General features: G+C 39.4%; 1 protein-coding gene across 2 annotated transcripts in view; it reads left to right on the plus strand.

Annotated features, from left to right (window-relative positions):
• The window catches only part of cpne7 (copine VII), a 75772-nt gene that overhangs the window by 14142 nt on the left and 39670 nt on the right, over positions 1-21960 (plus strand). For both annotated transcript variants that reach the window (XM_017707304.2, XM_037545426.1), the window contains exons 3-9: positions 7852-8034; positions 8940-9014; positions 13177-13251; positions 17276-17359; positions 19564-19653; positions 19779-19877; positions 20591-20677. In XM_017707304.2, the coding sequence (XP_017562793.1) occupies positions 7852-8034; positions 8940-9014; positions 13177-13251; positions 17276-17359; positions 19564-19653; positions 19779-19877; positions 20591-20677 (693 nt within the window). The remainder of the gene's footprint in view (positions 1-7851; positions 8035-8939; positions 9015-13176; positions 13252-17275; positions 17360-19563; positions 19654-19778; positions 19878-20590; positions 20678-21960) is intronic.

Genomic DNA, 21960 nt, shown 5'->3' on the forward strand with positions numbered 1-21960 from the left:
TGAATTCTTTGCTGTTCTAGGGGGTTACATCAGTTCCTGAAAGCAAAAATTTTACATACTTTTGCCAACAAAGACATTAAATGTTAGATTACGTAGTTCAATAAATGAATAAAAAACTATGTCCACGCTGGTACTGGGTTCTCGCTATCGATTTTTATGACTTAAATGGAGATCTGATCATATTTTAGGCCAAATTATGTAGAAATTCTCAAAATGATTAAGGCCTTACAAACTTTCAAGTCGCACTGTATGTAAACACATTCACAAAAGCAATGAATTCAAGATGAAACTCTAATATGGGCCCTTCAAAAGAGCTGCTCTTGACTCTCCTCTCTATCTATTTGCAGTTGTAAGAACTCGTGAATCACTTTACAGTAGTGTGGAAAGAATAAATGAACCTATTCATTTTTAATCTATGGCTGGGTTCACTCAGAGCACTCTGCAAAAAATTATAGATGTAAATTTTGTTATGGCATAATTTCTCCCTTTGGCTTCCAGAATAAATCTGATATGTTGGCGTGTGCCTGTAGGATATGACAATATTCTTCAGTTCCTCAGTGCATGAGCTTAAATGCATTTGCCTGGCCAGTTCTTTTCACGCAGACATGAGCTTTTGTGCTGGTTGTTCTTTGTGCTTAACTGCTCAAGCTGCTGTATATGTGCTGAGGAAGAAAGCCTGAATCCAGTTTACATCAATGTAGGCGTCTTTTATGTGTCACGTCACAGGTCCGCGCCTTATGTGAATCCCAATCCATAATTATGCCATCACTGGCCTACAGTTGTTGTGTGTGTTAACGTCCTGGTTTAGATGTTAACCTACGAGCTGTCATGCCTCCATGTCTGCAGTGGGCACACGATTCACGCCGGTGTGAGTCACTCTCAGCTCTCTGTCAGTGACGACTAGCAGATAACAGGGTGTTTAAAGAGGGACTCGGCTCAATAAGGTACAGTCAACCAAAATAAAGTGAATATGAGGTAACAAAAGTGTGGCTTTATTACATCATAAACAACAAACAGATTATGACATCATAAACAGGAGAGGTTGATCTCAAAATGATTCAGTTTGATAACGATTGTTTAGAAACTGATTCAGTGCCTCACAAAAGCTCACATTTGACTACTATTTGACTAGATTTGTTTATACCCAGTCAAAAATGTGCAAATGTGATAAATAACCCTCTACAAGTTTGATTGATAAAGTTCTGAATTGTAGGCAGTAGAAACAGCCCAGCTTTTGATGCTTGGAAAGAGACTGAAATGTGAGTTTGGCCAATAAAGAGCACATTTTTGTGAATATTACTATAATATAGGGCATATTACACCATAAACAAATGTTTATAAGTATGTACATCTTAAAGCTTATTATAGCACATTACATCGTGAACATATACAGACGAGTATGTAAGTCACACACCTTAATACATCATAAATAAGAATAAACAAGTATGTAAATTGTATACCTTTACATGATATAAGTACAAACATGTGGGACATAAAGACTTCAACAAGTATGTAAATCCTGGATCTCATTACATCATAACCAAGTATAAATGAGTATTTAAATCTTAGATCATATGACATCATAAACAGGCATGTCTATCTTGCACTTCACGACATCATAACCAGGTATGTAAATCTTGGAATCTTAGACCTTATGAAATCATAAACTAGTAAATTATGGATCTTATCATAAACAAGTAGTATTAAATGTACCTTATTACTTCATAAACAAGTGTAAACCAGTATGTAAAGCTTGAACCTGATTAGGTTGTAAAAATATAAACAAGTCTGTAAATCTCAGACTTCCCAGTAACTTGATTGAATTATACTTATTTGGGAAATTATTCATTATCTGTAATAAAATCTTAAATGTCCCTGCAGTTTAATTTCATTTGATTATTTTTGCTATAAATTGGAGTTATTTTTAAAAACTACTCTGAATGTGTTTGGAGTTTTTTTTCTTACATGTAACATTTTTGTGTTTGAAAATCATCCAGAATTTTTATTTTGTCCAAAAATGAGCTTGGACATGAATACATGAATATTATTATAATCATCCATCCATCCATCCATCCATCCATCCATCCATCCATCCATCCATTCATCCATCCATCCATCCATTCATCCATCCATCCATCCATCCATCCATCCATCCATCCATCCATTTTCTAAGCTGCTTCTCCCTCAGGGTCGCGGTAGTAGTGGTAGTAAATTGTAGTGGAAGCTAGACAATAAAAAACAACCGTGTTTGAAAATAACCAGGGAATTTCATGTTATGCATGTCAGTACATACTTTATTGAATGTTATTTTAATAGGCTATAATCAATTCGAATGTTCACCTTCACTTCACCACGTTCAGATTGATGTATCATGATGGGTTGATGCATTTTTTGCTCCTATAAACAATGTATGAACAAGTCAGGTGGGCTTTTTTGTTGCCTGTGCCCCTGAATAGACCAAATAGTGTGGAGATTACAGCTCAATGCCTTCTCCGGTACGGATTGTAGGATGTGCACAGAGAGGATATGATCCATTAGGTGGTCTACGCTTTTCCATTCCTTCTCAATGGGGAGGTGCCATTGTCATGCAAATCATCAGCATTTCTAAATTGAGTGGGAGCTAAACCCACTCACGTTTCATTGTCTGAGACCAACTTGCATCTCTCTCTCTCTCTCTCTCTCTCTCTCACTCTCTCTCGCTCGCTCTCTCTCTCTCTCTCTCTCTCTCTCTCTCTCTCTCACTCTCTCTCTCTCTCTCTCTCACTCTCTCTCGCTCGCTCTCTCTCTCTCACTCTCTCTCTCGCTCTCTCTCTCTCTCTCTCTCTCTCTCGCTCGCTCTCTCTCTCGCTCGCTCTCTCTCTCTCTCTCTCTCTCACTCTCTCTCTCTCTCTCTCTCTCTCTCTCTCTCTCTCTCTCTCACTCTCTCTCTCGCTCGCTCTCTCTCTCTCTATCTCTCTCACACTCTCTCACTTACTATCTCTCCTTCTTTTTGCTCTTTTTTCCCCAAACAAACGTTCTAGAGGATGTTAGCAATTCTACACATGCTGTGCCACACTGCATCATCTGCATTTATTTATCTACTCATTTTAAATAATCCTGTGGTCTCAGATCACATGAGAATACTCTGTGTAAACTCTCTCCAACATGCCCCTGGGGCCACCGGGCTGCACACTTCAAATGTTTCCTGCTGCTGCATCTGCACACCGTAAAAAAAAGCTACCGGGGTAGCAAAGCCCGGCTCAAGTCCAGACAGCCACAAATACTGGTTGATATAGCAACTCTGTTTTGTAGAATTGTCACTCTCTATGAGCTTTGCTGCCACAGTGATTTGCTTATCCTCCTTTAGCCTTGCAATCCCTCCGGTCGCTCTTTGGCAAATGCACCCAGTGCTAGTTCTTCTTCTTCTTCTTCATCTTTTATGGTCAATAAGTCTGGGTTCCCCACAGATTAATTCCCAGTGTTCTTTTGACAGAACCTCCTGCTTATTGTTGATACTAAGAGTAGATGATATGCAAAAAAAATCTGATATGATACTTGAAGACATTTTCATGGAACACAAAAAGCACTCGATTGGGAACGACAGCAGCTCTGCCACGAGTGGTCGGCCATGTAAAATGACAAAGTGGCGTCAGCGGATGCTGAGGCTCATACTGCGCAGAGGTCAACCAACTTTCTGTAGAGTCAGTCACTACAGACCTCCAAAAAAGGCATATTGTGATGTAATTTCTCACATAAATTGATGGTTGGTATAGTGTAGTGGGTAACACCTCTACCTTCTATGCTGTAGACTGGGGTTCAATGATCTGCTTGGACAAGTACTGTACACTATACCAATAAGAGTCCTTGGGCAAGACTCCTAAGACCTTTGCCTACTTGTGTAAAATCATCAAATTATAAGTCGTTCTGGTTAAGAATGTCAGCCAAAAGCCGTAAAATGTAAATAAATGCTAAAATACTTTCTTACTGCTCATGCCTAGCTGACTGAATCCCTTTTGTCCATGAACTCCTTTGCTGAGGCCTAAAACTGCACTTGGAATATGGTTTAACACAGCTCTAGGTGGTTAGCTTGGGAATCTCCAGTGATATGCCAGTGCTACATGAATGCAAAGGCATAATTGAAAAGAACTGTGGATCTGCTGTGACATGCTTGATGGAGAGAGGTCATTCTTCTTGATGTGCATAATATAGACACATTAGGCCTTTGACACTGACACTATTATACTGTTAGTGAGATTGATTGGGCACACATGAACTGATCCTTTTCCTCACTGTCGCAGAGATGGTAAATGACCTTTTCAGATACGCTTTTGGGTAATGACGGCTGCGCTCAGTTGCCGCTCGCTCTACTGTGCGCAGATTTTAAAAACACAACACAAGTAATAAGATTTTTTTGTTTCTCTTTTGTAGAAAATCTTTGATCTTGCCATGGAAGAGATTCAGGAGACTAGGGTTTGCAGAAATAATGATGGTTTTATAAAAAGAGTACAGTTGGCCTAGTCTCACCTCAATCTGAACAGCAGCTCAGACACACAGATTTTAAGCTACACTATATTGCCAAAAGTATTCACTCACCCATCAAAATCACAGAATTCAGGTGTTCCAATCAATTCCATGGCCACAGATGTATAAAACCAAACATGTAGGCATGCAGACTGCTTCTACAAACATTTGTGAAAGATTGGGTCGCTCTCAGGAGCTCAGGAAATTCCAGCGTGGTACCGTGATGGGATGTCACCTGTGCAGTCCAGGTGTGAAATTTCCTAACTACTAAATATTCCACAGTCAACTGTCAGTGGTATTATAACAAAGTGGAAGTGATTGGGAACGACAGCAGCTCAGCCACGAAGTGGTCGATAACGTAAAATGACAAAACGGGGTCAGCGGATGCTGAGTGCGCAGAGGTCACCAACTTTCTGCAGAGTCAATCACTACAGACCTCCAAACTTCATGTGGCCTTCAGATCAGCTCAAGAACAGCATAGAAAGCTTCATGAAACGAGTTTCCATGGCCGAGCAACTGCATCCAAGCCTTACATCACCAAGCGCAATGGGAAGCGTCGAATGCAGTGGTGTAAAACGCCACCACCGGACTCTAGAGCAGTGGAGACGTGTTCTCTGGAGTGACCAATCACGCTTCTCCTTCTGGCAATCTGATGGATGAGTCTGGGTTTGGAAGTTGCCAGGAGAACGGTACTTGTCTGTCTGCATTGTGCCAAGTGTAAAGTTTGGTGGAGGGGGGATTATGGTGTGGGGTTGTTTTTCAGGATTTGGGCTCAGCCCCTTAGTTCCAGTGAGCGGAACTCTTAATGCTTCAGCACCAAGAGACAATTTTCTAATTTTGTGGGAACAGTTTGGGGACTTCCTGTTCCAACATGACCAGTGCACAGAGCAAGGTCCATAAAAAACATGGATATGTGAGTTTGGTGTGGAATAACTTGACTGGCCTGCACCTCAACCAGGTAGAACACCAGGCCTTCTCATCCAACATCAGTGTCTGACATCACAAATGCCCTTCTGGAAGAATGGTCAGAAATTCCCATAAACACACTCCTAACCTTTGTGGAAAGCCTTCCCAGAAGAGTTGAAGCTGTTATAGCTGCAAAGGGTGGGCTGACATCATATTAAACCCTATGGATTAAGAATGTGATGTCACATTGTTTTTATGCATGTGAAGGCAGACGAGCTTATACATTTGACAATATAGTGTGTGAAACTGACCCACTACCCCCAGTACAGTTATATAGAACAGAGTGGGACATTTGAATCCTGTCATAAATACCTTACTGTCTTCTGCCCCAAGACATCCTCCTTAGGGGGTGTTGTAAGGCCATTTGGTGTAATTGTTCAAAGCACGAGAACAGAAATGGAGGTGGCTTTTTAAACCCCGCTATTTATTGTTACACAGCCGTAGACAAGGAATACCAACTAAAACAAAGGAAAATAAACAGAATAAATAAATCTAAATCAAACAATTCCCAACACTTTTTTCTTCCTTTTTACTGAGCCCACATTTTCATTTTTGTTGAAACATTGGTTCAGATATTCTACTACTGTGAGAGGCATGTGTGAGTGTTAATCTTATAATGCAACATGTTTGGTTCGCTCTCATTTTCAGATTACATCTCTCATATAGTGATGAATTACATGATGACTCATGAATTTGCATTCAGTTGCAAAGCCTACACCATCTCAGAGGAGCAGCACACTTTTAGGTTTTAATACGATAAACGTACTTCAAAATGACTATTTGCTTCAGTGGATTTTTCATATGCTCATGTGAACAATATAAAAGTGGGGAGGAGGGAGGTGGAGGTAATGTGAGTTAGATGGATGAGTAAACCCGTAGGGAGAGCAAGGCCACGATCTGCTCAGCTGCATTTGTGTGTGGATGTGTAGATGTGTGTTTATGAGAGATCTTCAGTGATGGTGTATCAAAATGATTAGAGCACTGCAGTAGAGTTCTGTAGGTCTGACTAATCAATACAGTTTTTACATAAGAAGCTAATGGTATTATATAATATCAGCAGTCTTTTTAAAAACATTCACAATAAGAAACATTATTTGTTCAGATGCATTGTTCAGATATTTGATGCAGCTTTCAAACATGATTAAAAAATCTATTTAATTGCTTAATGTTTGCACAAACACTGATCAGGCGTAACATTATGACTACCTCCTTGTTTCTACACTCATTGTCTATTTTATCAGCTCCACTTACTACATAGGTGCACTTTGTAGTTCTACAGTTACAGACTAGTCCACTGGTTTCTCTGATACTTTGTTAGCCCCCTTTTACCCTGTTCTTCAGTGGTCAGGACCTCCATGGACCCTCACAGAGCAGGTATTATTTGAGTGGTGGATCATTCTCAGCACTACAGTAACACTGACGTGGTGGTGGTGTGTTAGTGTGTGTTGTGCTGGTCTAGTGGATCAGACACAGCAGTGCTGATGGAGTTTTTAAACACTGTGTCCACTCTCTGTCCACTCTATTAGACACTCCTACCTTGTTAGTCTACCTTGTAGATGTAAAGTCAGAGACGATAGCTCATCTGCTGTTGTATGGTTTGTGTTGAAATCCTCAAGTCCTTCATTAGTGGTCACAGGATGCTGCCCACAGGATGCTGTTGACTGAATATTTTTAGTTGGTGGACTATTTTCAGTCCAGCAGTGACACTGAGGTGTTTTAAAGCTCTAGCAGCACTGCTGTGTTTGATCCACTCGTACCAGCGCAACACACACTAACACACCAACACATCAGTGATATAGCAATCTTGATCACTAACAGGGTAAAAGGGGCTAACAAAGTATGCAGAGAAACAGATGGACAGTCTGTAATTGTAGAACTACAGAGTGCACCCATATAGTAAGTGGAGCTGATAAAATGGACGATAAGCTTAGAAACAAGGAGGTGGTCATAGTGTTATGCCTGATCGGTGTACTTTCAATATGAAAAGAAGTGTTACCTCAACAGAATTACTACCAAAATAAAGTAAACCAAAAGACAAAATGTGCCAAGTTCCCTTTTATTAATTTAGCTGGCAGTCAAAATAAGTTAAGTACAAGGGGTGCATTTATTTTTTAAAACAAGTAGCCAAAGTCAATCAAACATCAAACCCCAGAACTCTGAAAAATGGTGGGTCTAATGTCTGCTTACCCCGGTTCTTCTGAGAATCTTTGTATTTTATTCATGTGGAAATTATGTACATGATTGAATCAAGTAAATGTCTTTTATCAGTTTTTTCAGTTGATGGATTCAGTCTCAGCAGAAATCAGAGCCTCTAATGTGGTAATTGATTTTATGAATTTGCCTGAATAGAGTGGTCTGATCATTGCTCTCTTTTTCATCATTCAGCTGGATCGCACAGAAGTCATCAAGAGTAACCTGAACCCAGTCTTTGCCAAAGTCTTACTGCTGGACTACTATTTCGAGGAGGTGCAGAAGCTGCGCTTTGAGGTATACGACATTCATGGAACCCACAGCATTGGAACTCGTGATGACGACTTCCTGGGTGGTGTGGAGTGCACACTTGGCCAGGTGAGATTGATCTTGATTTTGCATTTATACTCAGCCACTTTATTAAAAAGGCTTAACTTGAAGCTCTACCTTGCTAGCGTGCAATTAGAAACTGTTGCCCATCTAGCCTTTAGCCCCGTGGTCACCAACTCTTGTCCTGGAAATCTACCTTCCTGCAGATTTTAGTTCCAACCTACAGCAAGTTTATATAGGGCTATTTACAACAGGCATTGTCACAAAGCAGCTTCATAGAAAAATTCCAAGTCCCCACGAGTGTCACCAATGGTGACAGTGGAAAGGAAAAACTCCCTAAGAGCAAGAGGAAGAAACCTTGAGAGGAACCAAGAGTCAAAAGGGGAAACAATAACAGAGAATGAGATTTGATTATTAGTATAATATACAGAAAATGGGGAAAAGCAGGAGTTGTGACCATGATGGTCAGACTGTTCCAGAAGACTAGCAGTGGGCACTCGATCAATGAAGAAGAAACACCAGCATCAGATGCACTGGACGGGCAGTTGTGGAGCTTGACAAAGAGACGCACAGGCAGTGATCGGGAACTTGTGAAGAAACTCATTAGCTGTAGCAGGTATGGCAGAATGTGGCAGGATCTATTGTACATAGATCTCCAGGACCAAGGTTAGTGAACACTGAAGATAAATCAGCAGATTTCCTAAATGAGTAGACCTAGGTTGAATGGCCATAAATGTGAAACGGAATAAATAGCTCTAGATCTTTATCATCCATATTTGGTGTCTGCATCCATATTTCTGTCTGCAATTGTACACTTATCTAGTGGAGCTATAAGGCAGGAGGACCCCATAAATTGGTCAGAATAGGTGCTTCTAAAGGTGCATTTTATTCTATACCATGGTTTTCACTTGTACATTCCACACATAAGCACTTTCTAAAAATCTGTCCAACAGATAGTGGCTCAGAAAAAGATGGTGAAGCCTCTGTTACTGAAATACGGAAAATATGCTGGAAAATCCACCATTACGGTAAGTTGTGTTTTGATGTATCAGTTCTGATACAGCATGTCCGATTGGTATTACCAGACAAGCTGCCTTTGTGCTTTCATCAACACACACTCTTTTGTAGAAGAAAAGGTCCTTAGGTACATGTCTGTATCTCATAACATTATAATTTGCTCTGTTTTGATTTATCCATCAAAAGGAGATTACTGAGCATGGAAAACAAAAACAAACCTTTTCATAAGGGCTCAATAGGCTGAAGTACCTCAGGCGTACAGAGAGAGATGAAGAGGAGGTTGGGAGTTGGAAAAAAAAAAGAGCAAACACCATCTGTCAGGCCAACGCACTAGTCAAAAGAGAACACTGTCGGCAGAGGTGTGTTTTCCGAGGCCCTCAATTAATGTGCTAATAGATATGAATGTGAGCCGGGGTGTTTTCAGAGCGTTCGGGCGGAGAAGGTGAATTGCTCCAATTATCTCAGGCTTTACTTTGCTTAGTGGTTTCCTACAGGTAGCAGAACTAGACTTGCACAATACCATGGAAGTGAAGCTTCTACTTGCAGCTCCAGCAAAACATCAGAAAAAGGGTGATTCTGAAATTCAGTTTGTTTTTTTTTTTTTGGTCATACAGCAGCCTTTAACAAAGCGTTTGACTCTGTCTTTAAGTACAGCTGAAGTTGCAGTTCTGGCACGTTCACGCCCTGGCTTAAATTGACCCAGGGACAGGGCTGTTAGGATGAGATTTGCTGGCAGCTGCTTAGAAAAATGTTATTGTAGCCTTATAGTTCTTTTCAGACCAGTGGCCTAGTTTATGTAGAAAAACTTAATGTGTTTCTGGAAAAAGTTGGCTGATCTATTGGGATAATATGCAACTGATTAGTCTGCTGGAAATGGAAGGCATAGGCATATTTTCTGTATATCTACCACTTTTGTAACTCTTCCAAAAACTGCTAAATGATTTCTAACTCCTTACTTTCTCATGTGCCAACTGTGCAATTGAGCCTCACACAATTAAAGCAACTTTGAAAAATAGTTTGCTTATTTCAGCTTGTAAGATGATGCTTCAAAGCCCACACACGCAGTGCTTTGCTTGCTCATCAGTTTACAGCCGCTGCACTTGACTGTGTTCTAGACAGGTGGCCTTTTCCCGACTTTTGAACACCCACTATGATGACCTCTGGGCTCTAAGGTCTCCCTCATTAGATTCCACACCGGTTGTAGATTTTTACCGCAGACATTATTGCTTTATTGTTTTAAAACTCTCCTCTTCGTAGCTTTTTAAAATCTCCAGAACTGTCAAGGACATCCACTGTCTGAAGAAATAGGGAAATTTATGCAATGATGGGCAATGATGCGTCTGGAACTATCAACCTTTATGATTTTTTGACATGTTAATGGGTTTTTTGGTCCTGACTACATGATTTGCTAGTTTGTTCTTCAAATCCCTTCACTTTTACTCATTTTTCTTCTTCAGTGAATGACATATTTCTCCCTTGTGTGTCTTTATGGACATATGAAAAGCATTTTATGTCTAATCTACAACATAAATTCATTTACCCAAGATAACATCCAGTCATTAGATTACATTTAATAATCATTTTGGAAGACAATAATTAATTTGTAAGCACTTTGCATTTAGTAATATAACTTTACTTTGCCATGGAGGCACAGCTTTTTACAGCCAGGTCCATAAATATTTGGACACCGACAGAGTTATTATGGTAGCTGTCTACCCTCGGCATATTCGAGTTGAAATTAAATGAAATTCTGAATATGAGTTCAAAGTAAGCTTAGACTATTAGTTTCATGCTTAGAACATTTTCATCCAAATCAGATGAACATGAAGGATCAAACAACCAAACAACCTTCAAACATTATTCCCTCATTATTTTATTTACAAACAAGCAGATGTACTTTTGATTTCAAGTGTGGAATTTGCATTTGGAATGTTGCTGTTATAATAATAATAATAATAATAATAATAATAATAATAACAACAATAATGTTTATGTATATAGCACTTTTAATGCCAGTGGCCACTCAAAGTGCTTTACAGACAGGTGATAAAACATAGTTATACAAGAAATCTTATTTATTAATTTATTTAGAATGAGAAGAAAATGAAACATATTGAATTAGAAGATAAAAACCATGAGACGCAGAGTTTTAGTTAAATGCTAATTTAAATTTTAGATGCTTCTTAAAAGTGAGCTCGACTGTCTAATAAAAGCTTGAATTGAGTTCCACAGTTCAGAAGCAGAATAACTGAAACAGCCTCTCCATGTTTTCTGTATTTTATAGAGGATGTCTCTAGAAGGTCACTAACTGCAGATCTTAGATCACGTGCCAGAAAATAGGCAGACAGACACTATGTGATGTAAGTGGTGCTTTAAGGTCATTTTGAGATTTAAAATCTAGTAGCAGGACCTTGAAATCTATCCTCAATGATACTGGTAACCAGTGCAGTAATTTTAAAACAGGAGTGACCTCTCAATATGAAATCCAAATGGTTTTCATTGCCAGTGAAGCAAACCATCATTCAGCTGAAAAATCAAAACAAAACAAAACAGAGAGAGAGCAAAAAATATTAGGTGTGGCCAAACAAACTATTTGGTAATTTTTTAAAAACGAAAGACGGCATGGGTGAACACAGAAAGACCAAAAGGACCGAAAGACCCCAGAAAACTGTGGTATGTGACAGAAAAAAGAAAAAATCTTATGCAACGGTTGACCAGATCAAGAACATCCTTGAGGAGGTAGGTGTATCTGCAACAATCAAGAGAAGACATCACCAGAGGAAATACAGAGGGTTTACTACAAGATCTAAACTGTTGGTAAGCCTCAAAATTAGCTCAGATTGGAGTTTGCCAATAAAATCTAAAACACATCACCTTATTGACACCACCTCATCTGTAAAGTGTGGTGGAGGTGTTATGGCATGGGCATGTAAGGCTAGTAGTGGAACTGGTTCTCTTGCATTTGTTGATGATGTGACTGCTGGTAAAAGTAGCAGCATGAACTCTGAAGCATATAGGGCTATATTATCTGCTCAGATCCAGACAAATGCTTCAAAACTCATTAAACAGTATTCCACAGTGCTGATGTAAAATGACCCAAAATCAATCCAACTAGAGAAGCATAATTTCTGCAGTGGCCAAGTGTTCATGACTTCAATGCAATCGAGCATGCATTTACTTCCTGAAGGCAAAAATGAAGGTACAGTGGCTCAAGAACAAGCAGGAACCGAGGACAGTGGCAGTAAAAGACTTGCATAGAAACCCACCCGTGTCTATGGGTTCCAGATTTCAGGCAGTCATTCGCTGCAATGGATTGGCAACCAAGTACAAAAATGACAATTTAATGCCCAATTATTAGTATTACTTTTGAGCCCCTATGCTATAAATCCACCTGACCTGATTTGGATGTAAATGCCCTGACATTAAAGTTGAAAATCTGCACTTTGAGCTCATTTTCATTATTTAATTTTAATTTCAGTATGCTATAGTAGACAGCCAGCTGTAACAACATTATCTTTGTCAATATCCAAATATTTGTGGACCTGACTGTATATTTTGCTTATGCACAAATGTATGTATATTATGTAAAAGCACAAATACATTGCATGTCAGGCTGTCATTATTGATTATGCTACTATTCAAATAAACTCAGTATTCAGTCAATTGACCAAGTAATCAAAAGAGTTTTAAAAATGGGTAAAGTCATATGTTTTATGTAAAATATCTAGATCTGCTGCAACTGCCTTGTGTAATTGAGTGTAGTAGTCTATGATTGCTCTGACCAGCATGATTATGCAATCATATTACAAAGCACTTGGCTGAAAGCACTAAAATGCCACTTCTTGTTTACTGTCTCATATTGGTCACATATTTCCCTTTTAATTGACAAAAATGCTTACTGTTTCAGAACAGAACACAAGATATATGTTTAATCCTTTCAGAGGTGTTCCGTTTGCATTTGGCAACCAAATTAAAGCAACTTTGAAGATGATACCCTCTCTAAAATGAGAGAACCAATTCAGTAGTGCCTAAGGAATGCTCTTATCTGCAGATCCAGGCTATTTATGATTAGGATACAGAATACAATGTAAACAAGGCTACAGCATCACATGGCTTACAACCAAAAACACATACAAATCAAGTATTAAACAAAGTGCCCTGTTATGTCCCAAGATTCACGCTGAGGAGATTTCTGGCAACAACGGATACGTTGAACTCTCCTTTTGTGCCAAGAAGTTGGATGATAAGGTAAGCGAATGCATTTCTTTCACTCAGAACTCAACATTTTGCATGCACAGGTGCTCACTGCAATTTTATCTTCATGCTCCTTTTGTCAGCCCGTGGAGCAAATTTGACTCTCCCCTCTAAATCACTGGATACAGCTCTCTCAAGATAGATAGATGCAGAGCTGAAAGAGGCTTTTCACTGCATAATAGATTCTGAATAATGTACGAACTAAATTAACATTATTAGGGTCTGGAAATGGGCAGGTATATGTGACTTATAGCAGCTGTAATGTAAGGTCTTTTAAGTTAGAACACTGTGATCAAAATGGAAGCTCTCAAAAAAGATAGGCCTGACAGGGTTGAGGGCAGGAAAAGGAGGGTTTTGGGCTACCTCTAATAATCAAAATCACTATTATATATGAAGAATATATATTTAAATGCAATGACTGACTCAGTATTACTATTATCTGGATCATTCCAAGGCTTTTTGTAACTAGGGTAAAGCATGTATCGCATAAACAAGGTTTCACCACATGGCTTAGACTAATTATGATGCCTGACAGGACCACTTATCCTTCTGGGTTGCGATGGGGTGCTGGAGCCTATCCCAGCAGTGGTTGGTATAGCGTAGTGGGTAATATCTCTGCCTTCCATGCAGTAGGCTGGGGTTCAATTCTCCTCTGGGCAAGTACCCTACCCTATACTGATCTTTGGGCAAGACTCCTAACACTACCTTCGCCTACCTGTGTAAAAATGGTCAAATTGTAAGTCACTCTGGATAAGTGTGTTTGCCAAATACCGTAAATGTCATTGAGCAGAAGACAGGATACACCCTGGACAGGGTCTGGACATGTCTGGACAGACATACACCCAGTCCATCGCAGATGATGCCTGATAGATTTTTGTTAATGTCTACAATCTCACTAGGGATAATATGCTGATGTCAGTGGCTAGTATGTACTGAAATACCTAAAAATACCTGAAATTTATTGAAAATGTTTCGAAGCGCTAATACATATTAAATTGACATTGTATTTCTGTATAACACCAATCCGTCAACGTTTATTTAAATAAATGTGAAATTATCACCAGCACAGCTAATGTTTATTGTTAAGATTATAAATAGGAAAGTATGCGTTATCCCTTAACAATGTGTGAAGGTTTCATGAGGAACTAACCAATAGAAATCGTTAAAATGACATGGATCAAATTCTTGTCACACTAACATATAATAGTGTTGTATTATAACTGAAGATTGGGCGGAGGAGCATGGCTGAAACAATCTAACGCTATATAAATTAACATCCTCACCTTCTGTTCCCCTGACAAAGGATCCCCACCGCCACCCCATCTCCTCCATGTTCCTCAGTCCTACAACAGTCCTACTACAGCTATGAGGGAGTCTGGCCTTCTAGCTACAGGCAGATGCTGCTCAGAACTCCAGTTTTCAGAGTTCTCCCTCACTCAATCAGTTTTCCCTCATACTACCACGCCCTGCAGTTCCTCAGGTGTCCTTTACACCTGTAGCACCACTGCACTGCACACAAACCTTTTTGCACCTCTTTCTTCCCGCTCTCTTCACTCCTCTAGCTTTCTCCCCTCCCTCTTCCTCCTCCTCTCTTCTATTTCCATTTTTCTGTTTGAGGTCCTCCCTCCATTTCCATTTCATACGCTCTATCTCCTCCCCCCCCCAACCTGCTTCACTCGCATTTGCCTGAGGCCATGCTTGTGTGGAGTGATAATCTGAGAAACGCAGAGTTTTGTTCATTTGGCTAACACTGCTCCATCTGAATTCATGCATCTCAAGTAACGCAGGGTGACAGCATGTCGATATCTGCGGGAGATCATTGATCTTGTTCACTTTGAGCTAGTCTAGTGCCAATTCTTAATATACTAGTAGCAGCCAAGTCTGGAAGCCAGAGACGACATTTGGAATTTGCGGTGAGGCCGTGAGAGTGTGCCGCTTGCTTGTTTTGCCAGCCAAGTGGCTCAGTTTTGGGCAGCTTAAATGCAAGCAGCCAGTGCGCCCACGTAGACCTTCCGGCAGAGATTTCTGCTCTCATGCCCTGGAATGCCACTTACTAGCAAAACCTCCACCAATTTTTAAAAAAAGAACAACAATCTGCCTGCAAATCTGGTTGGCGCTCACACAGGCAGATCCCCATGGCCTCATGAAGCTGACTTTGAAGGCACCTTTATTCTTTAGGTGCTGGGGAGTCGTTCACACTGAACAGCCACATTACATATTCATGAAATCTGAAGTGAGGCAGATGCATGTTATTTATTTTCTTCTGAATGTTGAGCCCATCAGCCTGCCTGACACAGCAATATGCACCCAAATCTGAAAGGCTAATGATGGCAAATTCGATGAGGAAATAAAAAAAAAAAAACACACCTTCATCGTCTGTGATCTTTGCCTTTTAGCTGTGTTTTCCAATATAATCTTGTTGATCCTGTAGTTTTAACAATGCTCTTGCATAATGGCTGTAGTTTATCATTGCTGAGGACTTAATTGCCACTTATCATAAAGCTTGTGTGGAGGTTGTTCTCACTGCTCTCTCTGCCTAAGGCCTTGTCAATTATGTGCTTTTTCTCTGCCATAGCTAAAGCAGTGGCACCATTGAGAGTACTTGTTTTATCACAGCACTTCTTCAAGAACTGCACTCCATTGTCTATAGATTGTTCATTAAGATTAATTTACTATGTTCATTATTCCTGATCAATGTCCTGTAGTTGGCATCTTCATGAACCCGCAATGAGTTGATGAAACATTTTAATATAAAATGACTCATTTGAGCTCACTGTGATCATACACTCACAGATCTGCCAGAAATCCAAGGCAATCAGGCTATAGTTGGGCACATGCGTCAGAAGATGAATTCTGCTTAAGGTCCAGACAGAATAATGGCTGAGCTGCAATCTTCAGACAAGATCTGTCTGTTCAAATGGCTTTGGGTCTCGCTGCAATGACTAAAATAGAATGGACATGTTAGCAGGCCGTGCCTAAATGGACATAATTATACCTTCCCCAAAATGGTCTATTAGCTTTGTTTTGACAACCAGGCACCTAATTTGAATTTCATATCACTCATTCAGAGTGAAAAGTTACATCTTGAATGGAAGAATGAAGCATTTTAACCACAGTTGTCAGGAAAGAAATGTAATCAGTAATGTTCTGAGTGCATTTGCCTATTGATGTTGGATTGGATGATGCCTCTTCACACCTTAGAAGACGCTCGGCGTATATCTGAGACCACAAAGAGAATTATATCCACCATCAGACCTTAGAAAAGATAAATGCAGCCTAGACTTTTCTGTTAATGATATCATTACAGTGCTCGTTTTTTGAGGTAACACTGTCTTAGACATGCTCATGTAGGATTAAAGAACACTCAGTCAAATGTAATCACGCTGAACTTGGCACTTAGAGATTTGGTTGTCAGGTGTGATTCCGGTGATGACTGTGCAAATGATGGAAACTTTGAGTGCAGACGGGGACTGAACATGGACAAATCACTTGTCTGAATCAGTATGCACTCAAGGCACTGGCAAGACGTTACCTTGACAACCAGATAGTGGGGGCACCTCCTGTTTTTCCCGTCCCTGTGGAGATGTAGCGGCTAATGCAGCGCAAAAAGGGGACATTTAACGGCTCATTCTGACCCACATCTTTTTTTTTTTTTTTTACCTCTTTTTTGTCGTCTCCCATCATTTCCTTTCCGGTCCTTTCTCATACATTCATACACTGCCAGTCATGTCCTCTGTGTCCTGCAGAATCAATCACCCCAGACTGATTACTAATGCTCCTCTGAGAGCACTGACTCAAAACCTCATGTCAAATGATTGTTTCACACCAGTTTCCCCTGAATGGATTTGTTATAGCTGTTAGCAAAAACAAAGGCACAAAAGCAGAAAATGAACGATGACAAATGACTGGAAACTACATTCAATTTCCTGCTGCACAGGTCCCACAAAACCCATGGCGAGTTTTATTTGCTCTACTAATCTTGCCTAACTGCAGCACATTGTGTGCGACTGTGTTGCAGGATCTCTTTAGCAAGTCCGACCCCTTCTTGGAGATTTATCGGGTCAATGATGACGGGACAGAACAGCTTGTACATCGGACTGAAGTGAGTTTAAGACTGATTTCTCTGCATTTTTAAAAATATTTGGGTAAAACTTTCTATGAAAGTCATGTTTCTGAGTATTTATATACACATTCATAACATGTTATAATAAATTCATAAGGCATTATAAACATAATATAGTTATAAATATTTATAAAAATGAATTACACTGATTTACACTTTATAGCCATGTTGATTATATATTATGTTTACATTTACAGTATTTAACAGACGCTCTTATCCAGAAAGAAATGAATTAGGAATTGTTAACGTAATGCATTATAAGTAATGTTAATAACATGATATACTTGGTAGTAGAGCGCTATCATTGCAGTTTGTTCCCTCACTGGTCAAGCGCTAGAACCCTTCACATCACACTACACTATAGTACAGTAATACTCATTTCTGCTAGCAATCTATTGGATATGCAGTGTTAAGTTAGTGCCAGGCTAACGGTGGTGAACATTACCAGTAGTGTACATTGACTTTCCCACATTGGGTAAAACACTGTGGCAGCACTAGTTTAAACTCTGACATTTGAAGCCTGTAATGTGCTTTATTGTGTATGTTTTAGTGTTTCAGTAAATTCTTCAGTAAATACTTCAACGTTAAGCCTCACTCTTAACACTGAAGGAGGCTGTAGTACAGTACGCTTCACTTTACTTAGAGACAAATACAACATATGAGCTCTTACAAATTGTTATGAACAGTGCTTATAATACATTATGTTAACAATTCATAATGCATAATAAGCATGGCTGTAACATGTAATGCGTTTTTATAAATATTTATAAAATATAAAATATTATAAATATATATAGCCATGTTTATGATGCCTTATGAATGCATTATAACATGAATGATGCACATATAACTGTGCTAAATATATGAATGTGTTTATAGATGCTTACAAACATGACATTCATAAAAAGTGTTGCCAATATTTTTTTAATGTAATCTCTGCCCACCACATCTGGATTGTACGATCAATTGCAATGGACAATCATTTTAATCCAATTCCCTGAACTAGAAAATTGCAACACAACAAATGACTTATAACTCTCTTCCAGCCTTTTTTTCACAGTAGACATGCAATGCAATATCCACCTGTTTTCTTTATGGTCATCTTTTCAGTCAACCACGTTGTATTGCAGCATTGCATGTTGTATATGATTCTATATTAAATATATTTTGATGGAAATGTATATGATTTACAAAACGGAACCTATTATTGTTGGTGAGTAATCATGTCAATATTTATAAAATTATTTTTGTTGCATTTAAATGCTATTATTTATTATGATTTTTTTACTACAAAGGAAGCTGCCAGGGTTTCTCACCCCTCCCCTTATACCCTTCAATTCTTGCTAGCAGGTCAATACAGAATCAGAACATTGTATACACAGAGAGCCAAACGTGTCATAGTTAATCTGTCAACAGAGTTATGGGGGGAAATAATTTGTATTAGTTAAAAATTCCCAAGTTAATTTCCATGATGCTGGCAGAATGGCCACTAGGGGGCCTGCAGAAAGAGGTTCACGGAAACCATTGATCTGAATCCAGGCTTGAAATTTGTGACAGTTAAACACAAACTCAACACTACAACCAATAAGAAAATGAGACGCTGTCACAAAAAAGCAGTTCCAGTTCCCTTGGCCTCTGAGGTTTTCAGATATCCATGGTGAACAGGTGGAGTCGGTGAAAACTACACCACTACATATCATTACATAATCTTCCCTCTGGAAAACACCCATGTGTGAAATTAATTATACACATTTACAGCTTAATTTACAAGTACATTTTACAATTACAGTGTTTTGCAGAAACATTCACTGAATTCAGCAACATCTGCATGCATCCATTAGAAGCTTTCTATTATGTACTTAATTAATACACCATTTTGCTGCCTAGATACGCCCAGTCTAGGAACAGCACAGTGTCACTGGCAGAGCGACACTGTTTGTGCCAGTAAGGGGCTAAGTGCCTTGCCCAAGGGGGCAACCAGGAACACAGTCATGGGATTTGAGCTCATGATGTTCCAGTGGCTGGTCTGCCTCTCTTACCACTCATTTGGTTGTGTTCTTTTCCTTGGACAGGGACATCAAGAATATTCTTTGGTAACTTACGAAACACTACAGCTGCGGCAGACAGAGTTTAGGTTTAATGCCAGTGAAATACTTCTTTAATGGTGCTGATATCTGTCACAGGTGATCAAGAACAACCTGAACCCTGTTTGGGAGCCCTTTAAAGTCTCCTTGATCTCTCTATGCAGCTGCGACGAGGACAGAAAGTTAAGGGTGCGTAAGAGATGAATGCATTTATGAGCAATTCAGCAAAAAAGGAAACAAATAACCAAAAGGACATACATGCATTTAATCAGAGGTTCTGTCTGAAATCATTTTGCTCTGGGTGCCACCCGCAGTGCCTAGTGTGGGATTATGACTCCAGGGGGAAGCACGACTTCATCGGCGAATTCTATGCCACGTTCAAAGAAATGCAGAAAGTTTCTGGAGGGAACAAGGTCAGTGAGAGAGATCCACGGTCACACATGCCTGCATTTGATGTGTGTCACAGAGGGGCCATTTTCTCACAGGGAGGCTGGAATTGATGAAAAGAATCCCATTCCCTGTTGTGTGCTGGTGAATATAGTGTGTGTTTATGTCTGTGTTCGTTTTTGTACATTTTGAGGACAAAAATGTCCTGACTTTGTATTGATACTGCAATATTAGAACCAGCAAAGTGAAAAAAAAAACTGTTTATTTGTGGTTACCAATGTCAAAAACAGGGTTAGGCTCAGAAAGTGCTTGGTATACATCCCTGTTGTTGAAAAAAAACCTCGTATCTATAAAAAATGACAACTTTACAGGAGAAGGAAAAAACTCACTTTACTTTTAATGTAAGTCAATGAACCAGAGTTTTTTCCAAGTGATTTTGAAGCGTTTATTTTGGTCCGTTTATTATGAAATTTACATCCAATGTAAAGAGTAAGAGGCATTTTCAAATCATGTCAAAAACAGAAAAACGACAAAAATGGAGATACAAGGCTTTGTTCCGACAACAGCCATATGTCAGTGTTTAAGTAGATATAACACATATAGGACATATGTAAGACCCCTCGTCCTGACTCTATATGAAAACCAAACCTCTGTGTGTGTGGTAAAAGTGAATGAGCAGCAAAGTCCCTGACAAGGCTCAGCTTGTCTCTCTCTCTATTCTCTCCTTCTGCTCCCAAAGGTCACTTGGGAATGTGTCAACCCAAAGTACAAACTAAAGAAAAAGAACTACAAAAACTCTGGCCTGGTCATTCTCACTGATCTCAAGGTAAGAGCTGTAGAAACTTTATGAAAAGATCTTTGCTGAGGCAAAAAAGAACATTTATTTCTACGCATCTCTGTTCAAACTTTGGACTTATTCAGTTTTCAAACTTATCGCTTACTATTGAGTAACAAATATGCGTTATTATTCTGTAATTCACACTTTACTTGGTTGCCTTGGTTAACTTGGTTGTTCAAGGATTCTTTCATAAAGAAAATGATTTGATATAGAATCATGCACACTCGAAGATTGAAGAATATACATTTTATAAGGGTTTTTCAGGCTCATGGAGAATATGTTGTACATGGTTCTATATAGAACCTTTTTGAAAAGGTTGACATATAGCACCAAAAAGCATTCTTCTAAAGTGTAATTCATTTTCATGAATATTTATAACCATGTTTATCATGCTGTATGAGTGCATTATAGCATGTTGTAAATGTGTTTATAGATGTTTACAAACCTGACATTCATAGAAAGTGTTACTGATGTTTCCTCAGTTGAAGGTTTTGGAGAGCACTGTCAAATACGTTGGTCCAAAATCTCCCATAGGCATTCAAATGATTTGAGATCTTGTGACTTTGAAGGCCACAGCATATGATCTACTTTAATTACATACTCATCAAACCATTCAGTGACCCCATACCCTGTGGATGAAGGCAATGTCATCCTGGAAGACGCCGCTCCCTTCAGCATAGAAATACTTCATCACTTATCTGCAGTGACCTTTCCTTCTAAAGGGAGAAGTGGACCCAAACCATGTCAGCAAAATGCCTCCCACAGCACATCAGAGCAACATGACGCCTCACAGTAGGGGTCAAGCGTTCAGGCCTGTACCGTTCTCTTGGAGTGTAGCCACACATGCACTTGTAAAGAACATAGTGAAGGATGACTCACCTGACCGTATCACTATTTTCCACATCTCTTTAGACTGGTTCCTCCAGCTTTTATACCACTGAACTCTTAAATGGGCATTTGTCTTTGTAATGAGGGGTTTGTGTGCTGCCGCTATAATATCCCTTTCTATGTACAACCCAGTTTCCAAAAAGTTTGACCACTGTGCAAAATGTAAATAAAAACAGGATGTAATGCTGCAAATCTTTTAAACCTTATATTTAGTTGAAAATAGTACAAATACACACACAATCTAAGCCAATTCTCCTTCTGGGTTACGGGGAGTGCTTGAGTCTATCTAGCATCAGGCGGAAGCGGGATAAAGCCTGGACAGGTCGTCAGTCCATAGCAGGGCACAAAGACAGACAGACACATTCACGCATATCCAATTAGCC

This window comes from Pygocentrus nattereri, chromosome 15 (assembly GCF_015220715.1).
Source record: "Pygocentrus nattereri isolate fPygNat1 chromosome 15, fPygNat1.pri, whole genome shotgun sequence".
NCBI lineage: Eukaryota > Metazoa > Chordata > Actinopteri > Characiformes > Serrasalmidae > Pygocentrus > Pygocentrus nattereri.